At 48.0% G+C, this 26,009-nt stretch overlaps 1 protein-coding gene across 1 annotated transcript in view; it reads right to left on the reverse strand.

The window, feature by feature from the left end:
* MYO1C (myosin IC) overlaps positions 1 to 25,806 on the reverse strand; it is a 416,904-nt gene extending 391,098 nt beyond the window's left edge. The window contains exon 1 of the mRNA XM_085649047.1: positions 25,649 to 25,806. Within this exon, the coding sequence (XP_085505173.1) occupies positions 25,649 to 25,789 (141 nt within the window). The 5' untranslated portion in view covers positions 25,790 to 25,806. The remainder of the gene's footprint in view (positions 1 to 25,648) is intronic.
* Between the last annotated feature and the right edge of the window lie 203 nt (positions 25,807 to 26,009).

Below are 26,009 nucleotides of genomic sequence, written 5' to 3' on the forward strand. Positions count from 1 at the left end.
ACAAGGTGAGACACAGCGGGACTTTCTTCCCCCCTCCCCCTGCACGCTGGAAATGCCCGATCCTGTAACATACAGTCGATCTGGGAATGGTGGACACTGGAGATCTGACGGGGGCCTTTATATGTGCATATTGAAGAGCTACATACTCCGGCAATAACTCAGCCTGAGGGTGAAGCGCTGCACTTACGAGTGACGGCCCCTGACTACTAGCCCCAGAGAACTATTCAGAGTGAGAGATGTAGACACGGCATGGTGGCTTGAGGCGGTGCAAACTAGGGGGGTGTGATGCAAGAGGCGGCCTTGTTGACCGGAGCGGAGGGGGGACGTGAGTGCAGTCTTGGGCCCACCCTCCTTTCTCATTTATCCATATGTGGGAACTTTGATTACCGGATTGATGTTATTTGAAGTCCGCAGCGCTCCCGCCATATGATAAGCCATTATCCTCATCAATAGCGGAAGATACGGACCCCTTTGGACGGCGCCATATACTGGCTGGGTGTGCAGTGACAGTCCCTGACCATATCGCGGTGCTTGGCCTCGGCGGCACACCGCACCATGACGACGCCGAAGGGAACTACGGCCTCTGTCCAAGGCAATACAATGGACAAATATGCGGTACCGCGACAGCTCACCACGGAAGAAGGGGCACGAGACACAGCACGGCCGCAGAAGAACCATCCCTCAGCTCAATTATGGCGGCGATACAAACAGTAGGAACAAATCTAGAGACCAAAATCGACAAGGTCACGATCAAGATGAACCTCATGAGAGCCGACATGCGAAAAACGTCCGAAAGGGTCACTGCCACGGAAGAAAATATATGGGAGTTGCAGTCTGCGACACGTAAGCTGGAGGAAAGGGTTAAAAAATTGGTTCATCAACATAGAGAAATGGCACTCCACCTGGATAATCAGGAAGGGCGGGCCCGCCGCAACAACATCCGGGTGGTGGGGGTGCCTGAAGGGGCGGAGGGCCCCAGCACGGATCTCTTCCTCGAGGACCATATCCTGAATCGCCTCAAGCCCAAAAGACTGTTACTGTTATTCTCCGTGGAAAGGGCGCACAGAGCCCCAATCCCTAAACCAAAACCTAGAGTGCCGCCCCGACCATCATTGCGTGTATTTTGAATTTAAGTGACCGGGATGCAATCCTGCAAGCAGCCAGTGTCAATGGCGACCTCCCCTAAGATAATACGACTATCCGTTTATTCCCGGACTTTACTCTGAAGGTACAGCAAGAAAGGCGCTCCTTTGAAGGGATAAAACGGGCTCTTCGAGACATGGGACTTAAATACATGATGTTCTTCCCCGCCAAGTTAAAAGTAGTTGACGGTGACAAATCTTGGTTCTTCCTGACGCCGGAGGAGGCTCAACGATGGCACGATGAGGGCCCTATGGTTTTATGCTTATGTCATTACTCCAACTGAGCGACGACTGGGGGGTGTAGTATTCAGCTGTAGACAATGTATGTCTGCAATACAAAGTTGTTTAGGATGTTATTGTTTTCATAGTTATCGATCTGCAAACACTGACACACAGTAATTACGGGAACATGTTCACACTTGACCTCAGATATCCAGCCTGTCACGAAGACCCATGCCTTCTATGACCTCATCTGATCCAATGACACAACGCACCACAACACCAACGTTATCATTCCTCTCGTGGAATGTTAATGGGCTGAGAGACAAGATAAAACAAGGGTTGGTGCTGCAATATCTAAAGCGTAAGGCCCCAGCAGTTATACTGTTGCAGGAAACGCATTTAGTAGGATCCATGTGTAAAGCACTTGACCGATGGGGGTTGCAATTAATAGTGCACTCGGAGTTCAACTCGGGATCCAGAGGGGTGGGAATCCTTGTTGAAAAGCAATTCCCTCACATTGTCCACCGTACCTCCAAAGATGACCAGGGCCGTTTTGCAGCGACCTCGGTCCAATGTGAGGGTCGCATGCTTAACTTAGTGTCTGTTTATATCCTGCCCGCCCTACACTCATCCGCCTTTCAAGATCTGGGCAAGTTCCTCCTAGCATTACCAGAAGGGGACTTAATATAAGGGGGCGACTTTAACATGACCATAAATGACGAATTGGACCGTAAGCCTGCCCGCCCCCAACATTGACTTAGCTCACCGTTGGCCGAATTGTTGGAAGCCCACGGTCTACTGGACATATGGCGGTTCCAAAATCCACATCAAAGACAATACACTTTTCATTCAGGGGCCCACAATAGCCTTTCGCTCATAGACTACATATTCACGGCACTAGATAACATGGGGAGGATGGGGACGACCTCACACTTACCCTTGGGAATCTCCGATCACTCCCCGGTAAAGGCAGAGATTCGAGCACGCAGCCCTACCCAATGTCGTCTGTACCCCATATATCCAGGATTCCTACTTAACTCTAAAATCAAGCAAGGTTTAGTTACCGCAACATCGCAATATTTTCAAGAAAATGAGACATCAGTCACTTCTCCGCTAACGCTATGAGAGGCATACAAACCAGTCATACGTGGGCAGGCCATCTCCCTCATTGAGGGTCATAAAAAAGAAAAGAAAAATGAAGTAGAGACCTTGGAGCAGGAAGTACAGCAATCAGAGTCTCAACATGCTATAGACCCCACTGACACTACTGCGCATGAATTGCGTGTAAAACGGCAGGAATATAAAGAATATCTTTGGGCAGATGCTAAAACCCGCCTAATGGCAGTCCAACACGGAATCTATGAATCTGGGGATAAAGCCGGCAAACTTCTTGCCTGGCTAGATAAAGAGGGAGCGAGCAAATAGATGGATAGCACAGATCCAAACCGAAACTGGGGGTGTCACATCAGATCCACAAGAAATAGTGACTGCGCTAGCAAAACACTACGAACAAGTATACACATCCACGAACACGACCACTGTCCAGGAAGCGCTCGCATTCCTTAAAGACATTCACATACCGGGGCTCATGCCTCAAGAAACTGAGGGACTAGAGGCAGACATTACGGTGGACGAACTCAAGGCAGCCATCTCCAAGATACAATGAGGTAAAGCCACCAGTTGTAATGGCATCCCAATAGAATTATATAAACATACGGTGGACAAGGTGGCCCCTTATATGTTGAAAATGTATGAGACGAGTCGAGCCCAAGGAGGACTCCCCAGAGATCAGCGACTGGCCACCATTGTGGCCATCCACAAACCTGGCAAACCGGCTGCGAATGCACATCATATCGACCGATCTCACTAATCAATGCAGAAGCCAAAATTCTACCCAAAACATTAGCGCTCAGACTGACACCCCACCTTGCCAAACTGGTCCCCCCGGACCAATCAGGATCTATGCCAGGCAGAAACACGGCCTTGAACCTCAGGCGCCTGCATGGCGTACTGGGTCAAAAACATACAGTGAGGGAGGACACTGCGATCCTCTCACTGGATGCAAAAATGGCTTTTGACTCGGTGGAGTGGGCATTTTTGTTTGCGGTCCTCCAACACTTAGGGTTTGGACCGAAATTCTGTTCCTGGATACACCGACTCTACACAGACCCTATCCCTCATGTAGTTGCCAATGGGCACATATCAAGAGAAATTACTTTGGGTAGAGGGACGCGACAGGCCTGCCCATTATCCACCCTATTGGCCGCTGGCGGCCTGGATTAGATGGGATCCCATGATCAGAGGTCTAAAATAGAGGGAGGGATGGGAAGATCGCATCTCCCTCTATGCTTAATATATATAGCCTCGCCCACGCGATCCCTATACGCATTGCTCAACGTCTGTGCGGTGTTTGGGTCGGTGTCGGGATATGCAATTAATTGGGACACGTCTGTACTTTACATTCTACATGGATTGCCACCACGCCTGCCAAAGGGATGCATGCACGGTCCAGATAGTGAGACATAGCTTTAAATACCTCGGGATACACGTAACGTCGGACCTGGACGCATTCCTAGCACTTAACTTGCAAGCACCGCTGCAAAGACTGAAGTGTGAAATAAAGCATTGGAGAGCATTGCCGCTCACCCTACTGGGCAGAGCGGCTCTTTTCAAAATGATGGCCCTGCCCAGATTTTTATATGCCCTGCACAACACACCCTATCCAGTCCCTGACTCATACTTTAGAGCAATGAACTCGGAGGTCACTGTCCTCTTATGGGATAGTAAACCGGCAAGGGTGGCAGCGAGTAAATTGATAAGAAGTTGGTATGATGGGGTGATTGTTCTACCCGATATACAGGCATACTATTGGGCTTCGCAACTCACAGTCATTAATCAGTGGATCCATGTACCTGACACTGACCCTGCTTGCCATCTAGACAGAGTCGCTTTGGGGAATGGAGGAATTAATAGGGTACTTTACAACAAACGGAAAACCCAAGACCTCATGGGACCAACGGCACACACAATTTGTGTCTGGCACACGGTAACACGGCCCCTGGGCTGGTCAGACAGACTAAAGCAACACACTCCACTGTGGGACACAGGCAAACTGGGCACCCTGGGAAAGAACAAGGGATTTCAAAAATGGGACTTGATAGGGATCTCCCGGCTGGGGGACCTCTGGCACAATGGGGAGGTTGTGAGCTTTGCCCACCTACAAGAACAATACATGATGGCTCCGGGGAAAGATTTCAATATATGCAGATTAAACATGCGATAGATGCAGCCATCCCGGCAGCGGAAATACTCCCCGTATCATCCCCTCTAGAGGACTGGCTACTAACTGACTATTTAGATAAAAAAGCAACCTCACTCACCTATAAGAAAATTATTAATAACCGGACGGACCCCCTTGACCGACTTAGGACGCTTTGGGAGGCGGCAGTGGGGGATATGGACGATCCTGACTGGCGGGACGTGACTGCATCGCCTAGAGAGGTGGCAATCTCCTCTAGACTACGGCTGGTACAGCTAAAAATACTACACAGGACCTATTACACACGGGTAACACTGCGTAAGATGGGAAAAATCCCCGACCCACACTGCTTGCGCCTCTGCGGCACCATAGGTACATTTTATCACACCTTGTGGGAGTGCCACCTGCTTACACCATACTGGGCAGCAGTGATAGACATCCTTACGTAAGTCAGCGAGAAGCAAGTCTCGCTGGAGCCTAAATGCTGCCTCCTCAACGTATGGGAACCAACAGATCTTAACCACTCTGAGCATCAGTGGGCAACAATAGGCATGATGATAGCTAAACGAAATCTAGCGCAGAAATGGGGGTCGGCAGACGTACCAACTTTGCTAGAATGGTGTAGAGATATGGATATGGTTATGGTAGCTGAGAAGGCCACCTTTATTCACAGGGGATGCTCAAAGAAATGGGGATGGGTCTGGGGCAAATAGAATACCTATAGGGGAAACATCTGTACACCTCCGATATTGGATCAAGACTCGGACGATGAGATATAACATTATTGTACTCAGCATAGAGTAGGTGTTTCTGTGGAAACTATGTAACGTTTGGCTCTGTGTAACTATCCTCATGACTGTAACACTGTATAGGCAGATTGTCTTTTATTTCAATACAAGTTTCAAAAATAAATAAATAAATAAAATAGTAAGTTGACCTTCTAGAATATTTGGGAGAAAGTTGCTCTTTCCCCAAAAATTCTAGGTCTAGAGTTAGAATAGTAAATGTGACTTTCCTGTGTCTAACACATCCACTGCTGCCCCTAGGGCACAGTTCAGGGCAAAAGAAAATGATCCTAAAATGGAACCCCATTCCAGGATAGTGAGAGAGGCTTCTCTGCAGTTTAGAATGATTTTTATTTATCTGCACTTTTTAGGTCGAAGAGTTTGCTAACAACATCTGGGTATATTCAGCAAGCTTCCATGGACATGCATTCCACTCATTGCTTACCATTGGCTTTGTGGTTTGCCACTCACATTTGCTTGATTTCTATTTGCTGGCTCTATTTGTTTTAGGCTGTCTAGCTTGAGTTCGTCCCTTCTGCTGTCCAAACCCTATTTACTGTATGCTTTCTCCAGTGCTTAATTTCGGTACACAGGCCCTTAAATCTTGTTCTTATCTTGTCACATTTGCTGTGCATTCTAAGACAGAGGTCATGTCAGGATGTGTCTTCCATGGAGCTTGGAGCTTACCTTTCTTTCTCTGACTTCAAAGTGAGAGGATTTATGTGACAATCATGCTGGCTACTGGGGTTGTGCTTGAGGAACAAAATTTAAATGTCTGTTAAACGTCTGTCAAACGAACTGTGCATATATTTAAGAATATATCAGAATTAGAAAAGCACTAATGAAGCACATTTGTTGGTAATTCTGAAGTTTGATGGAAACAAACATTTTAATACAATCAAAACAAATCTATACGCTAGGTGATGACATTTCGACACATTATCGTTTTTGCACTGTATAATTTTATCAGTAAAACTGTATGTTTGTGCAAATGTAATGGTCATTTCAATTGAATATGTGTTGTCTGTAATGACAGATATGCTACCACACCATGCATACTTCCCTTTCCTTCAACTCACTCCACTCTACGCTGCACCACTCCATGCCACAGCAGTCTATTCTGCACCACTCCATACTATGCCACTCCACTTCACACTATGTCACTGCACTCTACTCTGCACCACACCACTCCACTCTACGCCACTTCACTCTCTGCTGCTCTACTCTACACCACTCTACTCTATGCTAATTCACTCTACCCCACACTACTCTAGTATGCAGCACTGCACTCTTCGCCATTACACTCTACACCACTACACTCTGCGCCACTCCACACTAGGTCACTCTACTCTGCAACACTGCACTCCATGCCACTGCACTCTACACCAATGCACTCTAATCTATACCACTCCACTGTACACAAGTGCACTCTATGCCAATCCACTCTACTCCACTATAATCTACTCTGCAGGCTATGCCACTCTACCATGCACCACTCCACTCTACTCTGAAACAATCTACTCTATGCCACTGCACTCAGCACCACTAAATTTGGCGCAACTCTTCTCTGTGCCACTGCACTGTACTCTGCACCACTTTACTCAAAACCAATGCACTCTATGCCACCACACCCTATACCACTGTATACTACGCTGCAACACTGTATGCCACTGCACTATACACCACTGCACTCTACACCATTGTACTCTACGTTACTGCACTCTATGCCGCTCTATTCTTCTCTGCAACACTGTACTCCACGTCACTTCTCTGTACCCCACTCTAATCTGTACCACTCTACACCACTGTACTCTACGCCAAGGTACTTCACTATAGACCACTGAACTCTATGACAGTCTACTCTTCAACACTGCACTCTCTGCCACTGAACTCTATGCCACTCTACTTAATTCCACTGCACTCTACTCTGCACCACTCAACTCAACACCACTCTACGCCAATGCACTATACGTCACTACACTCTACACCTCTCCACTCTACCCTGCACTCTACTCTGCACCCATCCACTCTATGCCACTTCACTCTGCAACACTGCACTCTCCGCCACAGAATGCACCAACACTCTTCTCTACACCACTGCACTCTATGCCACTGTATTCTACTCAGCGCCCCTCTACTCTATGCCACTCTACTGCACTGAACGCCACTACAGTCTACGCCACGCTACATTACATCGCTCCACCCTACGCCACTGCACTCTGCGCCAATCCACTCTAAACCACTTAATCTACTCTGCACTGCTGCACTTCTACAACACTACACTCTATGACACTGCACTCTATGTCACTGAACTCTACTCTGAAACAATCTACTCTAAAGCACTACACTCTATGCCATTCTATTCCACTCTGCGACATTCCACTCTATGCCACTCCACACTATGCCACTACAATCTACCCTGCACCACTCCACTCTATGCTACTGCACTCTACACCACTACACTCAATGCCAGTGCACTGTACACCACTTTACTCAAAACCAATACACTCTACATCACTGCATTCTAAGCCAATCTACTCTGCACCACTGCACTGTACTCCACTATATTCTACTCTGCAACACTTTACTTTATGCCATTGCACTCTATGGCACTCTACTCTACACCATTGCACTCCATGTCAGTTTACTCTACGCCACTGCACTCTCCTCCACTAAATTCTCCACCACTCTACTCTGGATCAGCCTACTCTGTGCCACTGCACTCTATGCCACAACACTCTACTATTCACCACTCTACTTTATGCCACACAAATGCACTCTACGCCAATGCACACAATACACTCTACGCCACTCTAATCTACTGTGCACCACTGCACTCTATGACACTGTACTCTACCTCACTTCACTCTATGTTTCTCTACGTCTCTCTACTCTACTCTGAACCACTCTACTCTATGCCAGTGCACTCTACCCCACTCTACTATGCACCACTGCACTCTACACCACTCCAGTATGGGCCTTTCCACTCTACTCTGCACCACTCCACTCTATGATACTCCTCTCTATACCACTTTACTCTATGCTGCGATACTCCACGCCACTTCACTCCTCTGAAAAGATCTACTCTATACCACTGCAATGCTTCACCACTCTACTCCACTCTGCACCACTCTACTTTATGCCACTCTGCTCTAAGCCACTACTCTACTGCACTCTACCCTGCACCAATACACACCACTTCACTCCATTCTGAAACAATCTACTCTACGCCACTGCACTGTATGCCATTGTACTCCACTCCACTCTACTCTGTGCCACTCCACTCTACGCCTATGCCACTGCACTCTATGCTGCACCACTCTACTCTACTCAGCTCTGCACCACTCTACTCAACGCCACTGTACTCTAAACCACAGCACTCTACGCCAATGCACTCAACATCACATTAATCAAAACTAATGCAGTGTACGCCACTGCACTCTGTGTCAACTACTCTGCAGGACTGCACTCTATGCCACTAAACTCTACTCTGGAAACTCTATGCCACTGAACTCTACCCCACTGAATGCTACACCACTCTACACCATAGCGCTCTGTCATAACATTCTATGCCACTCTTTTCTACTCTTCACCACTGTACTCTACGCTACTCCTCTCTGCACCACTCTACTCTACATCACTACACTCTACAACACTGCACTCTATGCCATTGCAGTCTACGACACTACACTCTATGACACTCTACTCTGCAAGACTGCACTCTACGCTATTGAACGCTATTCCACTGCACGCTACTCTGCACCACCCAACTCTATGCCAATGCACTCTACACCTCTCCACTCTAGGCCACTACACTCGGCATCACTCCATGCCACTCTAATCTAGTCTGCACTACAGCACTGCACTTCACACCATTTTATTCTATGCCACTGCACACTACCCTGCACCACTCCACTCTACTCTGAAACAATCTACTATATGTCACTGCACCACTCTACTCTACGCCACTGAGCTCTACATCCACCAAATCTGTACCAGTGTACTTTCCCGCCACCTCATTCTAGGCCACTCTACGACACTACATTTCACAATACTCCACTCAATGATGCTCTACTCCATTAAACTCTACTCCACTCTGTCACTTCACTCTACAACACTCTATAACACTACTCTACTCTACGACACTCAACACAACTCCCTTCATGCCATTTCATGGCACTTCACTCTATTCTACGACACACTAAACTCTACTCTTTTCTACGCCACTCCACTCTATGCAACTCTATTCAACTCTATGCCACTCTATGCCACTCCTCTCCATGCCACTCGACCCTACAACACTCTACTCCACTCTGTGCAATTCCACTCTCTGACGATATTCCACTCTACTGTATGTCAATCTACTGTGCTCTATGCCACTCTACTACACTCTACTCCATTCAACTCTAGTCCACTCTGCACCCTTCCACTCTATGACACTCTACTCCCTCCACAACACTCTAAAACACTCTACACCACTTGACTTCACTCCACTCTACACCACTCCAGACCACTCCACTCTACTCCACTTTACGTCACTCCATGATACTACATGCCACTCTCCTTTACCCTACTAACTTTTATCCATGCTGAACAGCAGCCACGCTAGTGTACAACATGGCTGAAACATATTGGCCAAGCCAAGAGCTCTTGCATAGATGAGACCTATTGGCTTTTAAGTAAAGCAAAGTTGGCCCACTGGCTTTAGAGTGCTTTCTGTGAGCAGCAGATTACACTTCAGAAGGCCAGATTCATTTTTTAGATCCAGGGGAATCAAGTGATTTGCCTGGAATCACAGAATGCTAAGCCGACGCTGTGACTCGAACATCGTTCCTCAGATCCAAACTCAGCAGCTCTGGCCGTTAGGCCTCATCTTCTCCAATGATGAGAAGAGTGAAGGAAACCTGTGCAGATACTGTTCGGTTCGGTGACAGTGTTCTGGGTCAGGGAGTCATGGAAGCATTGTCTCCCAGACTGCTGGACTATAGGGGCAATGGGAGTAATTAACTCTTGGAGACAGCTGCTGGCTAAGGATGACCAGGGTGACACTTTCTGTGAGACTGTTGGTCGAGCAGGGAGACCTGGGGCACTTTGTGGGAGTCTGCTGCTGGACTTGGGCCCAGTCTCACTATCTAGTATACTGCTTGGATACTGTTGCTTGGATACTGTTGCTGGAACTGCGGCTGGTCCAGGCAGATTCGGTGACATTGCCTGTGAGACGGCTGCTGGATCAGAAAGTCCTGATGCACTGTCTAGGATGCTACTGGACCAGTGTTGGATGCTACTGCTGTTGCTGAGCCAGGGAGGCCTGGGACCACTGTCTGCGATATCACTGCTGGGTGAGGAACAACTAGGAGCACTGCATAGAAGATTGATGCTGCGTCAGGGAGACCTGGGGGTCAGGACCTCTCTCTGGGAGGATATTGATGGGTCTGCCTTAAAAAAAACCTGAAAGCATTGTCTGGGAGATAGTTGTTGGCACGGATTGAAATTGGGAGGGTGCTAAGATACGGCATGGGCACCCAGATCAGGGCACTTTCCGGTAGATTGTTTCTGGCCGAGCAACACCTAGGATGGCTGTAGGAAGAAAGCGTCTGAATCAGGGAGACCTCATGCATTGCCCGACAGACTGCCGGGGGAGGATCAGCAACTCGTGGGTAGTGCCTGGGAGACTGCTGGGGGAGCACAGAAGTCTGCTGGTTCGGTAAACCTGAGCACCAGCTGTCGCTAAGTCCCGGACTAGGGGAGGGGGGCTCCCTTCACATAGCCCAGACAAAACAGGGCCTCTCTGAAATTACATGTCCACCGCTCAAATTAATTTAGTATCCCTTATACTAATTCACCACAAATCCCCTTTGGTTCTGGAGTAGTGTGCTACTTGCCGAAAAGCGCTTTGATGCCTCATCAGGGGTATTAAGCGCTGTATAAAGGCAATTACAATTACAAAGACCGTACCTGTCCTCACTCCTGCAGCTTCCCTCACAAGGACTGACCTGAACCTTACTTCATAACAAACAGAGGCCTCAGACCTCAGTGTGTCAACACTGGCGGTATTTACAATTTACTAAGAGTATAGACACGCCTGCTAAATTACAGATTCAGCATTGCCTCCAAATGGCTCTATCGTCACGTGTGACACCGCCAGCCAGGCCTGGATTTTAAGCCAACAGCGCCTTGCATTCTGGGAGTTGTGCTGTGACAGTCTAAGTAAGGGGTTACACATTCCAGCATGCAAAGTGTTGTTGGATTAAAGCTAAGAATGGGCATGACATGGTGCCAATGCCACTTGGCAGCTATGTTTTATACAAGCACAAGGGGATGTTTAATTTCCTCAACACAAGCTGCAGAAGCCTGGCGTCAAATAGCAATCACGTTGTGAGGAGAACCCAGAAACGTGCTGTGTTTAGCCCCCGTGTTTGGACCTGCGGTGTCATTTTCTAAGAGACCCACTGGTAAGAGCCCACAGTTGTCTCTAATGCATGTTAGTGCCAGGAGTTTGCCTCCGGCGTTTCTCTGCTTTATAATGCTGTGTTTGTACTGTAGTCGCATGTGCGCTGTTTGCAGCGCCAGGTTTCCTCTGTGCACATCTTGTTTTTGAGGCTGTATAATGTTGTGTTTGTACACAGGATGAACGGTTTGGTAATACGTTTGTTGCACACCCCAGGGCAGGTTGTATGTTTGTACACCCCATTCTCGGGTTATTTTATAGAGACACTTTTGTACACCCCAAGGCGGGTTGCTTTATGGTGATATGTTTGTGGACACACAGTGTTAGTTCACTAAGCGAGGTTGCTTTATTCTGCTGTGTTTGTTTACCTCATTCTTGCGCACTGCCTGGCTGTAAAGGAGAATGCGGCAATTACATTCTTTAATTCTGGACTCAGGGCTTCTGCTGGGCCGGTCACTTTGAGTCAAATTTCGATCCTGCACCCAAAGGGGGCATTTAAGGATAAACCACCCGAACAATATAGGATCCGAGCTACCATAGGGTACCATAAAACCACCCCAAACGCAGTAATAAAATTACACAAGGTACTTCTCGAGCCCTGAGAAGAGCCGTGCCCTCTAAGGCAGGGCGTCCTTGAAGGTACCTTGTGGAGCGCATTAATGGCTTAAGGCAGACGCAGCTGATTAGTCCCTCACTCTTCTGCCCTGCCTGCGTGCTCAGGTGGAGAGCGCTGGTGCTGCGGCCCTTATGTGGCCGCCTTTCTGTATCAATGTAGTGAGAGTACCATCGACATTTGAACCCAGTGATGTCAAATTATAGGGAAATCCACCTGACAGTGTTAGAAACTGTGACTTTCAGCTTCATTCGTCTTCCAATATTTCCACACAGGGCCAACATCATAGAACTGCACAGGCGATAGGTGTTAGTACACCCCATGTTTGTATGTCATATGGCAACTGGTGTAAAGTTCAATATTTGTACACCACTTAGTGGGTTGCTTCGCTCTGATCTCTATACCCCCATGTGTGTATCCCCATGTCGGTTGCCTCATTGGGCCAGTTTGTACACCCCATTCTTGTATGCCCAAATGTGCTTTATACCGCCATAATTTGTACACTCAATCCTGTGTTTTAATGTAGTGTTAATTATGTACACGTCACTCCCCTGCTTTGTAGTGCAGTGGCTGTTGGTATGGTCTGCGGTATTTAAAATCTGTGAGGGGAAAGAAGATAGACACCTAACTTCCCAGCCACCAAATTGACCTTCTCTGCTCTCCCAATCAGAGAACCCAATGGGAGGTCTCAGTGGCATCGCTCCCACCTGAAGACCTCCAAGGGACGCATGCGAGGGAAGTGCCCCAAGAGAGGGCCCTCATGGAAGGTTTTATGGGCATTGCCTAGGAAAGGGCTCTAAAGCTGGAAACGGGGTAATGACAGGAGTTGATGAAGTCACAGATCACCAGCTTAGAAACCACTATGGAGGGCCGCTATAGAGGGGATTGGGAAGCGCCTTCTTGGGACACCCCATGTCTCTAAGGGTCACAGAAAAACAGTAGATGCCCCGAAGGAAATCTTTTGGATATCGGCTCAAGGGAAGGGCGGTAGGGTCCCACAGACAACAGCAGAGCAAGGATGCCATGGACCCTGGTGCAAGCAAGGAAAATGGCCCCCGACTCCTATTGCGGTAGTAAAATAAATATGGCGATTTTCAGAGTTGAATTTGCCTCTCAAGCCTCTGGACCCGGTGCCCTTGTCTGCTGCGCCAACGGTACCTACGCCTTTGCCCATGGAGACTCGTGGAAGGCCTCCATGAGCACTGAACACCTGTCAAGGGGCACTAATGAAGACCCCCACTGGGCACCGGCGAGATAAATGCCTTATCACTGGGACCTAAGCATGTAGGCGTGGGGAAGGGACCCGCCAAGAAGAATCTACGGAGAGGCATCTCAAGTGAATGGGCGGATGGGAGCTCCTCTTGGTCTGTCTTTGGGGGGCACCGACGCTCAGGGAGGGGAGCACTCCGTGGAAGATCTCTGGAGATGCTGTCGATGGAAGATGGGTGGCCTTGTGAGGGGGGGGGAGGTCATTCGAGGCTTACGGTGACGTGGAACTTCTGTATGAGGAACCCCGTGGAATAACCTCTGTGTGGTTGCCATGCCCTGTCTCTGGGGGCGTGTTTGGTCAACAGGGGTCTCGCCACCTAAGGTCTCCTTGGGGGGACAGTATTCAGGGGGTCCATGAAAGGCCACCTGCCCCCCTGGTTCACATCCAGCCGGTGCATTCCTCCTCCACGGTGCAGTGTGTACATTCTTGGAGCCCCTCCAGAGGCCATCCCCAGCTCAGGAATGTGCGGCATTCCTCGCACCGCTATCTGAAGGGAGTGGGTGGCACGGAAGGGTCACAGGGAGTTCCGTCCTACCCCGAGCAGGTCGGGGTCAGCCAGGTCACACATTCACAGGGTGGGCGCTAATGAACACCGAGTGGTCGAGGTCAGGAGAGACTGAAGAGCAGGGCGCACCGCCAGGAGCCCGTGGCCCGGCAGGAGGAGGAGGAGGGTGGGCAGGGAGCAGGGTTCGCAGTCAAGTGCATGTGAGCTGCACGGAAGGCCGGGGGTGGGGGGATGCAAGGCAGAGCCCGTAAAGTGCACGGTTCGCATTCAGGAACCAAAAGGTCAGCAGGTGAAGTGCAGCCTGCAGCTCCGTCGCCCCTGCAGTCTGCCCATGACGTGTCATTAGTTCTTCGTTCTAACCGCCTGTTTTTCCGGAATAAACGCCCTTCTGTGCGCATGACCCAAGCTCCCCACGCAGCGTCTTGTCTGCGGCACGCGGACAGACTGTGGGCACACGTGGCACAATCTCCTGACAGCTTGTCAATGAGCACAAGCTAAGTCAATACGTTGTTATGTCAATTCTAAAGTCCATTGAAAAGTAATCACGGTGGAACATGCAGCGTGAACATACGTTCATACGTCAGCCGGCTTCTCGTGCAGCTCTCTTGCAATAGACGGCCATTTGTATTCTAGGGCAGTGATTTTTCTCATTGTTACATTAAAATGCTAACGCTAGACATTAAATCCATTATGCTGGGCTGGAGCTACCTTGAACACGATCAAAATCGAACCACCCACCCTCTCTTGGGCAATATTAGTACACGATCAAACGGTTTGGAGAAGCATTGCTTCCCAGTGGCCCCGTGTTTTGTGCCACACCTTAAGCCAACCCTTCCTTTGAACCAGCAGTGCTTTGCATTTAGGGGGGGTAGATTGTTTTTTGGCATTAACAGTAAGGCCGCAAACAACCCAGCGGCTTTTAAGAAGAACCCCGAAGAGCCTGGTTGGCCTCTAATGCCAGCTACCTCGCTCTCTGTGGCGCTCATCAACCAGATGCCAGGTAGGACCCAACTGTGAGATTGTATTGTTAACTATTAAGAACAGCAGCCACCCCGACCATAATGGCACTTTTTGACCTCAGGATTCGTCTTATACAGTTTTTAGGCATATGCTCCAAATATCCCTCGTCCTGATGATGACCCATAAAGTCACATTAGAATTGAAACACAGCTGTTGCTGTTGGCAATTAGGGTATAGAAATAAAAGCAAACTGTTCAATGCTTAAGAAAGTCTCTGTTTGGCTCTATCTGTGGCTTGCATTTCTTGGAAGGTGGAAGACAGAGTGTGGATTGTTAACATGGATGAAACTGGAATGTGGGAGTGGGTGTTCGAAGTGGATGCTGGAGGAGCTCTTTAAGCGTTGCTGTCTGTGCCCCTCTTCTGGATGTATCTACAATAAAGTCTCACCATGTACCCATCGGTGCAAGGTCATGATACAACATAACACAATCCTTTAAAAAAAATTGTGGTATTTGTTACTTAGATACAAGGAATATGTAATATTAATTTTTCTGAATTAAATTATAATTTCTCTTCTTTGTATACACCGCAGTGTACCAGAGTTGCTTACATACATTTAGTATATTAAGGGTTTATGCCCAACCACTGGCATGCCCAGTTTTCTCCCCCCCTCATTCATGGCGACCAGGTTGTCTTATCTTAAGAGGCAACTCATACATCTGTTATCAGATAATAATCAATGACACTTTAGTGCCTGGCTCTATGTTGTTATATTCTTCTCAATAAATAGAGGTATAACCTGTGCCCATCTACAAGTACATACAAGTAGTAGATGCTTTATGTTTCCGGCCCCGTCAACCTGGCACACTTAGAACAAAGTAGTTAGCTTCGAGCAGACCTTTTCTAGGGGCTCTTCAAAGTACATCACGCTTTCCCTCACAGCACCTTCTGTGCCCTGAGTTTTCATACTCTCTGCTTACCTCCATAGTAATTCACACTGTGTCAGTGTGTTCCTAGTGACCTCACTTATGAGTGCCAAGTTCTGCGCATTCTGGAGTTCATTTCATTTACCAGAACACCATGGTACCCTTCCAGCCTGCCTAGGAGATGTGAGGGTGGAAACGAGCTGTGATGGCCAGGAAGCAATAGTGGTAGCCATCTTACACCCAGACCACCCACCCACATTCAACAGTCCTAAGCTGCTAAGGGCCATTCCACATTGACCAGTGTTTTTGGAACCGGAATTACTGGGTCCACTGACACCAGACCGGGATCCATGCTTGGTGCTGTGAAGGCTGGGGCTGTGGGGGCCTGTGTTACGCCCCGATCTTCACCACTGCACTCTACACCACTACACTCTAGCCCACTCCACACTACTCTGTTCTACTCCACTCTATGCCACTCTCCAACACTGTACTCTATGCCACTGCACTGTCTGCCAATACACTCAACATTAATGCACTCTACTTTGCACCACCACCCTCTATGCCCTTTCATTCTACGCCAATCCACTGTATGCCAATCTATTCTACTCTGCACCACTGCACACTATGCCCCTACACCCTATGCCACTGCACTCTACCCTGCACCACTCCACTCTACACAACTTCACTCTACTCTGAAACAATCTACTCTTCGCCACTGCACTCTATGCCACTTTACTCCACTCTGCCCCACTCCACTCAATGCCACTGCACTCTACGCCACTCTGCTATACACTCTACGGCACTGTACTCTATGCCACCGCATTCTACTATGCACCACTCTAATCTACTCCTTTCATTCTCGCATTCTACGATGCTGCATTGTATGGCAGTGAATTCTATGCTGCTGCACTCTAGGCCAATGGACTCTACACCAATGCACTCTACATCAGTCTACACTACTCTACGCCACTCCACGCCCCTATGCCACTTTACGCCACTGCACACTACTCTGCACTACGGTTCTGAACGCCACTGCACTCTATACCGCTCTGCTCAACACCACTCTTCTCTATGCCACTCTACACCATTGCACTCTAAGACATTCTGCTCTGCAACATTGCACTCTAGGCCACTCTATTCTGCACTACTGCATTCTATGCCAATGCACTTTACGACACTCTACTCTGCATCACTTCACTCTATGGCACTATACTCTGCACCAATCCATGCCACTGCACTCTATACCGCTCTGCTCAACACCACTCTTCTCTATGCCACTCTACACCATTGCACTCTAAGACATTCTGCTCTGCAACATTGCACTCTAGGCCACTCTATTCTGCACTACTGCATTCTATTCCAATGCACTTTACGACACTCTACTCTGCATCACTTCACTCTACGGCACTATACTCTGCACCAATCCATGCCACTGCACTCTATACCACTCTGCTCAACACCACTCTTCTCTATGCCACTCTACACCATTGCACTCTAAGACATTCTGCTCTGCAACATTGCACTCTGGGCCACTCTATTCTGCACTACTGCATTCTATGCCAATGCACTTTACGCCACTCTACTCTGCATAACTTCACTCTACGGCACTATACTCTGCACCAATCTATGCCACTGCACTCTATAGCACTCTACTCTGCACCACTGTACACTATGCCACTCTACTCTACACCACTTCACTCTGCATCATTCCACTCTACGTCACTGCACCTTACTATACAACACTCTAACCTACACCACTACAATCTACTACGCTGCACTCTATGCATCTGAATTCTATGCTGCTACACTCTACGCCACTATAATCTGCAACACTCAACGCCAATGCACTCTCCACCAGTCCCCTCTACTCTACACCACTCCACCTTACACCACTCTATGTGACTCCACTCTCTGCTGCTCCAGTACAAGACATTCTGTGCCACTCCACTCTACAGCACTCTGCTCCACTCTCCTCTATGTCACTACTTTTAGCCATGTTGGGATGCAGAGATGCTGTTGTACAACATGGCTAAAACACATTCCACAGCCAATAACTCTTGATTAGGTAAGATCTATTGGCTTTAACAGTGCTTGTTAACCTGGCTTGTCTCTGTTTACCTTAATTATCAGTCGGTCTATTAAGGTAGCTCTAGGACACATTATAAAGTGCTTTCTTCTCATAATGACTGTTTTGAGTATGTACAGATAAGGGCAAAAACATACCGGTTTCGGTAAGTTTCATAATTTTTGTACCAGCAGCGACATTAAAATACTGCAAACAAAAAGCCAGGTGACAACCCTACCTGTAACCCCTCCCCCTCCCCCTCGTCACCTGTCATCCACACAGCAGGTCTCCACAAAGCCCCTGCAACCATTTACTACTGCCTATGTGAGCGGTAAGTCGGTGGTAAACTGAAGTGGATTTGGGCACGGTATTCCACTTGGATTTGGACCCGGTATTCCTCGGTCTGCGGGTTATCCATTCGGAAATACACCACATTTCATCGATACAAAGGGACTGAGGGAGGCGGGCTGCGGGCTGCCCTTCCCCCCCCCCTCCCCCTCCCCCCCTCCCCCCCACCAAAGCAAGACCGGCCGGGTCAGAAGGAGACTCTCTGAGGGTCTTCGGAGGTGGATGGGGGTAATACATCTCTGAGGGTCTCCAGAGGTGGATGGGGTAATACTTCATATGCACAATCCTGTCCCCGGACCTCAGCCCCAGTTTCACTGGAAGCCATTAACCAAATGGCGGCAGCTGTAATCTAGAGGCCGGCGTGGCGCGCTCGGGAGGAATCCACCGGTGTTTGTTCAGTGACTCACTCATCAGATCAAAGCGGGAGTGACACGATAGCAGCTCTCGCTGCACAAGATTACACAGAGCGCCTGCTACGGTCAGGTGAAGGCACCCTCAATCTAGACCGGAAGGAGAAGGTCCCAAGTCCAAACCGACAACTGCAACCACAGACCACACACCTTCCTTCCTCCTTTCCCTGCTCAGGACACACTGCGGAGACTGCACCGCAGACCGCAAGCACAAGAACGGTTCCTCAAACTTCTTCAGACTGATGGGGGTCAGGCTGTCCATGCTTGACATACAAAGCCTTGGGAACAGACAGTCCCGGTGACAGAGCCTGAAGGCCTCACCAGGCTCTCTGTCCCCCGATTGCGAAGACCAGGGACCGGGCTGTCCAGGGGACAGGACCTAAAGATCTCAGAATCGGACTGCGAATGTGACAGAACCTTTGTGGCCTCTGACCATAGAGTTTATGTTACAATATCTACAAGGCCCAGCCCCAGCTATAGGTGGTCCATACGAGAGAACCTGAAGGTAGGACAAACGGGCTGTCCACTTGAGAAAGAAAACCCACAAGGACTCCAGATTCAGCTATACCCCTCTGACAGAACCTCGGGTGCCAAGCACCTGAAAGGTAAAGTGACACAATCTCTGAGGCCTCCGATGGCAGCTGCTGTGACAACCTGCAAGGGTGATGCAGTTTATCGAACAGATGTCAAGGCCGAAGGACTAGGCTAGTCTTAGGGTGGGGGGATGCTGAGGTCTCAGGACCCGGCTGTCCACGTGACATAGCCTGGCTGTTTATACGACCGAGTCTACGAAGGCTCAGAGCCCAAGTGTTTATTTCACCAAACCAGAAAACCTCTCTACCAAGGTTTATATGTGATGGAACCTGAGAGACATCAGGGTCAGAAAATGTTCTTGTATAGCACACATCTGGCCCTGGATTGGCCTCACAAAGCTCTGGGCCAGTTCATCTCAATGTTTTCCCATCTTTAATGCACGTACGATGTGTCGAAGCCTTTTATGCGCATTGGGTAGTATGTATAGTACCAGAGGGTATGTATGTTTTGTTTCATGGAGGGGTGAATAGGGTTGTCAATTGCTCTTTATGTCGGTAGTGTGGAGTGTGTGTGTTGTAAGGCAACATGTTGTGGTGACCATGCATGTGCTAGAACATGAGTCTCAGGCCTACTTTGTGGATGTGCCCTCCCCCTAAAGCCTCCAATTCACCCTTTCTACATAAACAAATGGGAGTTCTGGGCACTCGTGGTATTAGCGGAGAGTACTGCAATTGAAAATCATAAGCCCAGTAGCAACAACCTGCACGTAGCAGTACTTTTTCATTTACAATGCCAATAGCTTAAACTCTCGCAAATGTGAGACTTATTGCATTGCAAATGCTTGTTTGATTTAGCAATCCAAGATGGCAGACACCATTCAGATGAGAAACTTAAAAAAAAATAGTTTAAGTGGCACAAAAGCGATTTTAGCACTCGAAAGCAGCCTGCCAGCAAACAGCAGTGACAGGCTGTCAATAAATAATTAAAAAAAGGGACTGAAAGGGGTTCAGGGAGTAACTAAGTATTGGGTAGGAACAGTGGTTGGGGGGAATCGATGGGGAGGGGTCGAGGGAGCACAGGATGTACTTGAGGCTGAATTTAGGGAAGGCTTAAAAAAAAACATAAAATCCAGGGAGGGGTGGTGAAAGCGATGGGCAAGCTTAGGGAGAGGGATGTGGAAGCAACAGAGAGCGGGGGATCAGCACACGAGGGAGAGAGCAAGAAAACAAGCACTGTTATGGAGAGAAAAATAAAGAAGTTCCCTGAATTGGAGCAGTGAAAGAATACAAAGGACCATCAAAGGATGGTAAAGAGGCTATTCTCCAGGGAGGGATAAGGATAAGAAGAGAAAGAAAAGCTATGGGACAAGAAGTAAGCAAATGAAAGAAGCAGGACAGCCAGCCAATGGTCATCAATAGGCAGGCTCTAAACCCACTGTAGATGTCTGGCAAACCACAAGAGGTTTTCGTCTACAGGCAACTAAAACCTGTCTGGTAGATGGGACCTAAAAAGTGCATGTAAGAGATAGTACTGAGAGGAGGCTTTCAGGCTGTCCACTTCAGCCATTGGCTTTCATAGGTTTTTAAGTCACCGCCTACTAGACAGCGCTGTCTGGTATGTGAAAGACGTCTTGGGAACTTTCAGAACGTTTACCTGGGAATGCATTCCGCCTGTGGCTTGCTATTGGCTTTGTGGTTTGTAGCTCACATTTTCTAGCTTTCAATTTACTGACTTTATTTGCTTTAGGCTGTGCAGCTTGAGTTCGTATATCCCCATGCTAAAGCCGTGTTTACAGTATTCTTCCAAAAACTTGTTTTCTGTAATAAACAGGGCTTTACATTTTGTTTTTATCTCATTACATTTGCGGAGCATTCAAAGACCGAGGTGAAATGTCAAGCTGTGTTTTTGTGGGAGCCTGGTGATTATTTTGCACTTGGCTGACTTCAAAGTGAGAGCATTTATAGGAAAGAGGAGTGCAGCATACTTTTTCCATGCAGCCTGCTTGTGTCCTTTAAAAAAATATATATTTTAGACATAGTCATCTCAAACGGTATCTCAATCGTCATCTGCACAAAACATGTGCCTCTTCTTTGCTGAGTCCATTTAATTTGTGAAACTGCCTTTTTAGGAAAAAAGTACAAAACCGCATTTAAGTCTCCGCGTCGGCCTAACATATGGTGATCTTGGTCAATTTACACTGTTTATGTCCCATTCACTGTCAAGCACAGGATCAGATCTTTTCACAGGAAAGAGCTAGCACATTTCAACACAATTTAACAATGCTTGGCGTTCACTTTGATGTGTAAAGTATATGCTTTATTTATGCCATCTGTGGAAACTCGTTTTGGAGAGTTGGATACGTTTAAAGGCACTTTTTTATGAAAGCTTTTGTGTTTATGTTTAGCTAAATAATAATTATGTATTCCATCTTCAACTGTTTCTTTTTTGGAACACATATTTTACTGGATATAAACGATTTCCTCATTTTTCCTTGCAGGCACTAGGGTCATGATTTCAATAGTACAGCAGGTGCAGTGGCACAGGGGCCAAAAATATTAGGAAACCCCTGAGCACTGATTAATGCGATATTTTACTACTAAACAAGCAGTCACAAATGCAATTATCTTGCAGGCACTAGAGCCATGATTTAAATGGTGCAGCAGATGCAGTGGCACAAGGGCCAAAAAGTCTAGGAAACCAACTGAACAATGATTATTGCAATATTTAACTACTAAACAAGCAGCCAAGTACAATTATCTTGCAGGCACTAGGGTCATGATTTGAAAGGTGCTGCAGGTGCAATGGCACAGAGGCAAAACGGTCTAGAAAACCCACTGAACACAAAGTATTGCTACATTTTACTACTAAACAAGAAGTCACAAGTGCAGTTACTTTCCAGGCACTAGGGCCATGATCTGAATGGTGCAGCAGGTGCAGTGGCACAAGGGCCAAAAGGTCTAGGAAACCCACTAAACACCAACTATTGCTATATGTTACTACTATACGAGCAGTCAGGAGAGTTTTTTTTTTTTTTGTAACCATTGCTCCCAATGTAACACATAGCCTGAAGCATCACTGTGATAAACACTGTAACCTATTAGACTTTTCCGTCTACCTACAACTTATGTTACATTCAGCACATTTGTATGGCACGTTTTCCCAGTTTTTATGGCCCTAAAATGCTTCTGAATCTGGACACACTAACAAATTGGTAAGGGCATTTTCCATTCTATAACATTAGCACTTCAGCCGTTGTAAATACTATATAAATACTTATAACTTACCATGTGGCATTCCATACCAAACATTGGCAAAGCCAATAGGTCTCGCCTATGCAAGATCTATTGGCATTCTCTATGTTTTTTTATCCATATTATACAATAGCCTTAGCTGCAGTGTAGCATAACTGAAACTACATTTTTAAAAGTGCTGTAACACTGACAACACTGGCTGTGTCATACAGTTTTTTTACATTGATTTCAGCCATTTGCAACATAGTTAAAAAAAAGTTTGCAAAGCCAATAAATCTCACACAAGTAAGACCTATTGGCTTTGCCAATGCTTGTTCGGTTTAGGTAATACTGAGATGGGCTGCTCATCGGGGCCATGGCACTCCGAGGGTGGTTATGTTGACACATCGGTTTGGTGCTCAAGTATTCCTTTTGTTAGACTGCAGAAACAGCATGACACATAGCGTGTTATTCAGAGTCTGTGTGCGTTCTTTGATGTTTACTTTTGTCGCATGATAACATTTTAACAGCTGTTTTATGGCTTTTTTGTTTAGGAAGGGAGTCCTGTTTGTTTTTTGTGGCATTCTAAAGCTATTCACTAATCACCCTTGCAAATTCATTTGTTTTAGTTTGATGTCTTGGTAACATGTTGGAATTACAGCTTTGTGTTCACAAAGTAAAGTGCCTGTACACATCAGCTTTCTAGGATGCACCGAATATAATGGCCCATTGTCAAAAGTATCTACTAAGCAATATTATATTGTTTATGCCTTTTAAGTTAAAGCACAAACTTCGTTTTCTGACTCATTTAACACTTTTCTTTGGGGGTACAGATTGACTCTTCTGATCCAGTATCAGGAGCCCCACTGGCCGGTTCCATATTGTTGTAGCCCAAGAGGTTGCTTCTTTATTGTGTTTTCTTTCCAGAACAGCTGAGACCAGCACATGCAAAGTAGCCCGGCTACTACCAAACACTCCCCTTAACAGAAAACCAGACCTATTAGCTTTGACATTGCATACTAAAGTGAAGTGCAACCTATTGGTTTGGGTAGTGCTTATTTTTTTACGTGGTACAGAACATCTTGCTTGTATAGCCATCAGTAGAGTTTAGTAGCTCCTACATTCGTGAAGTTTGTACAAGGCGCGTCTCCACTGCCAGACTGGCGCCTCCTATATTCGCATTCTTTCTCACACGTTGCGCTTCTCTCCAATGCAATTTCCCATCAGGTGCCCCCTATAGTCATTCTTTCAAGCGGCACAGCACACCTCGCTTCTGTGGTCACGCACATTCTTTCGCACAGTCGATGCAGCACACCTTTTATGTCCTGTTTGGGCCTCCATAGAGTATTACGTTCCTGCACGTAGCGCCTGACGTCTTACCTATCTGGGCACCAAAGACCCTATAAACACGTGTGTGCTTGCTGTAGTGATTTGCTATCTCACCTCTTCCTCTACCCTATCACTTGTCCTGCTCTCTCCCGACATGTTTTAGTAGCCCTCGCTAATGCATTTTTGCCTTTCCATAGCACTGTCATTAACTTAATATCAAGCTCAGAAGGATTAAAGGCTGAGTTGGCCTGATCCGATTTCTAACTGTGCCCTGCAGATTAGAAACACATCTCAGCAACAAGTGCTTAACTGCCTCAACTTGCTTGCCTGCTATAGGCGTGTTTAGGTTTAGTTTGGCTCCTATTCCCCTGTGTGGTACCTATGGACATTTACAGTCTTATAGGTGATGCAGCATTCCTCCCTGTGTCCTGCCTGAGGCGCCTACAGACACCTCTATTCGTACTGGCCTCACAGCGCCTCTCTTCTGCTATACTTCACCAGTGCCCACTGTAGACTATCACACCCTCCAGCTCGCACGGCACAGTCCTCGTATGTTCAGTCAGTACCACCCACCCTCGCCCACACGCCACTTCTATTATTACTGGTAGCTCAGCAGACATCTCCTAGCTGCTGAGAGGGGTCCTTATATCTTAGGTGGTGCAAGACACCTCTCTTATACCCTGCCAGAGCCGTCCACAGACTCTTTCATTCTTGAAGCTGGCAGCACACCTCGCGCAGGCCCTGCCAGCTGCACCTATAGACGCTCACATTCTGCAGAATGGCCCATCACCTGCATGCTCAGTCAGGAGCCCCTATGGACACTTCCATTCTTTCCTTTGGCGCAGCAGTCTCAGCCTCTCCTGTGCTGCCCGTAAAGACCCGCACATTCGTGCAGTCGGTGCAGCGCGTTTCTCCTGCACCTTGCAAGCACTGCTAAGGACACGTATCTTTGGCTGTTATCCTATATCCTGACAGCGACCCCCAGAGACACTTTCAATTTGCGACGCGCCACCACTTTTCCAAGTATGCTCTTATACTTTACGTGCAACGGCGCAATTTTCTCGCCGGCTCTCTTGTGAGCTGCCAGGGATGGTCTCTAAAGACACTCACGTTCTTGCAGCTGGCATGGTACCCCACACCTTCCAACTTGAAGAACAATCTCACCGTGTGATGAGGGGCGGGGCCTTGAAGGGGCGGGGCACCGTGCCGAGAAGTCCATACTATTTCACTTTTGAACCTCACCCCGGCACTCCAAAGCTCCTCCTCCCCCCCCAAAAAATACAAAAAAACATGCCACGTTGTGCCATGTCCTGGGGTGTTTTCACGCCCCTTAATAGGCGTCGGCAGTTCAAAGCCTCGAAAAACGATCTGGAATACCATTATTTACAGTGGTTTCCAGTTCGTTTTCCCTGCCACCTGGGGTGGGAGCCAATATCGTGTGTCACACGGTGGTACCGTGTGAGTTGGCAGATATGGTACCCCTTTTCCTATGCATGCCAGAGCCCCCCACCACCGACCTCCCTATACCCACCCACTTGCTTGCAGCTGGCGCAGTACGGCCTTCTCCTATGCATGCCCGCGGCGGCCCCTGTAGACACTCACGTGCTTGCAGCCGGCGCAGCACGCCTCTCCAGGCCCGGCCAGGCGGATGATCTCCCCGGTGGGGACGCATTCGATGTGCAGCGCCATCGCCGCGGCTCCCCGGTCCCCTGTGTGCCGCAGGGGCTGCTGCAGGCCCCGCATGGGTCTGAGGTGGCTTTGAAGTCTGCGAGAAGGACAGGCAGGACTGCCAAGGAACGCCCGGGGTAGTATATTTATACAACGAGCGGCTCGACTCCAACAACAATTGTAGTTCAAGTGCTCGCTTCCACCTTAGCAGGGGTGTTCCTCGCTGTGTCAAGGCTGTTCCAAGATGTGCTAATTTATGGTGGAGAGCAGCACTGGAAGCTTCACAGGATCTCGG

The sequence above is a fragment of the Triturus cristatus genome, chromosome 3_2 (genome assembly GCF_964204655.1).
Source record: "Triturus cristatus chromosome 3_2, aTriCri1.1, whole genome shotgun sequence".
Taxonomy (NCBI): domain Eukaryota; kingdom Metazoa; phylum Chordata; class Amphibia; order Caudata; family Salamandridae; genus Triturus; species Triturus cristatus.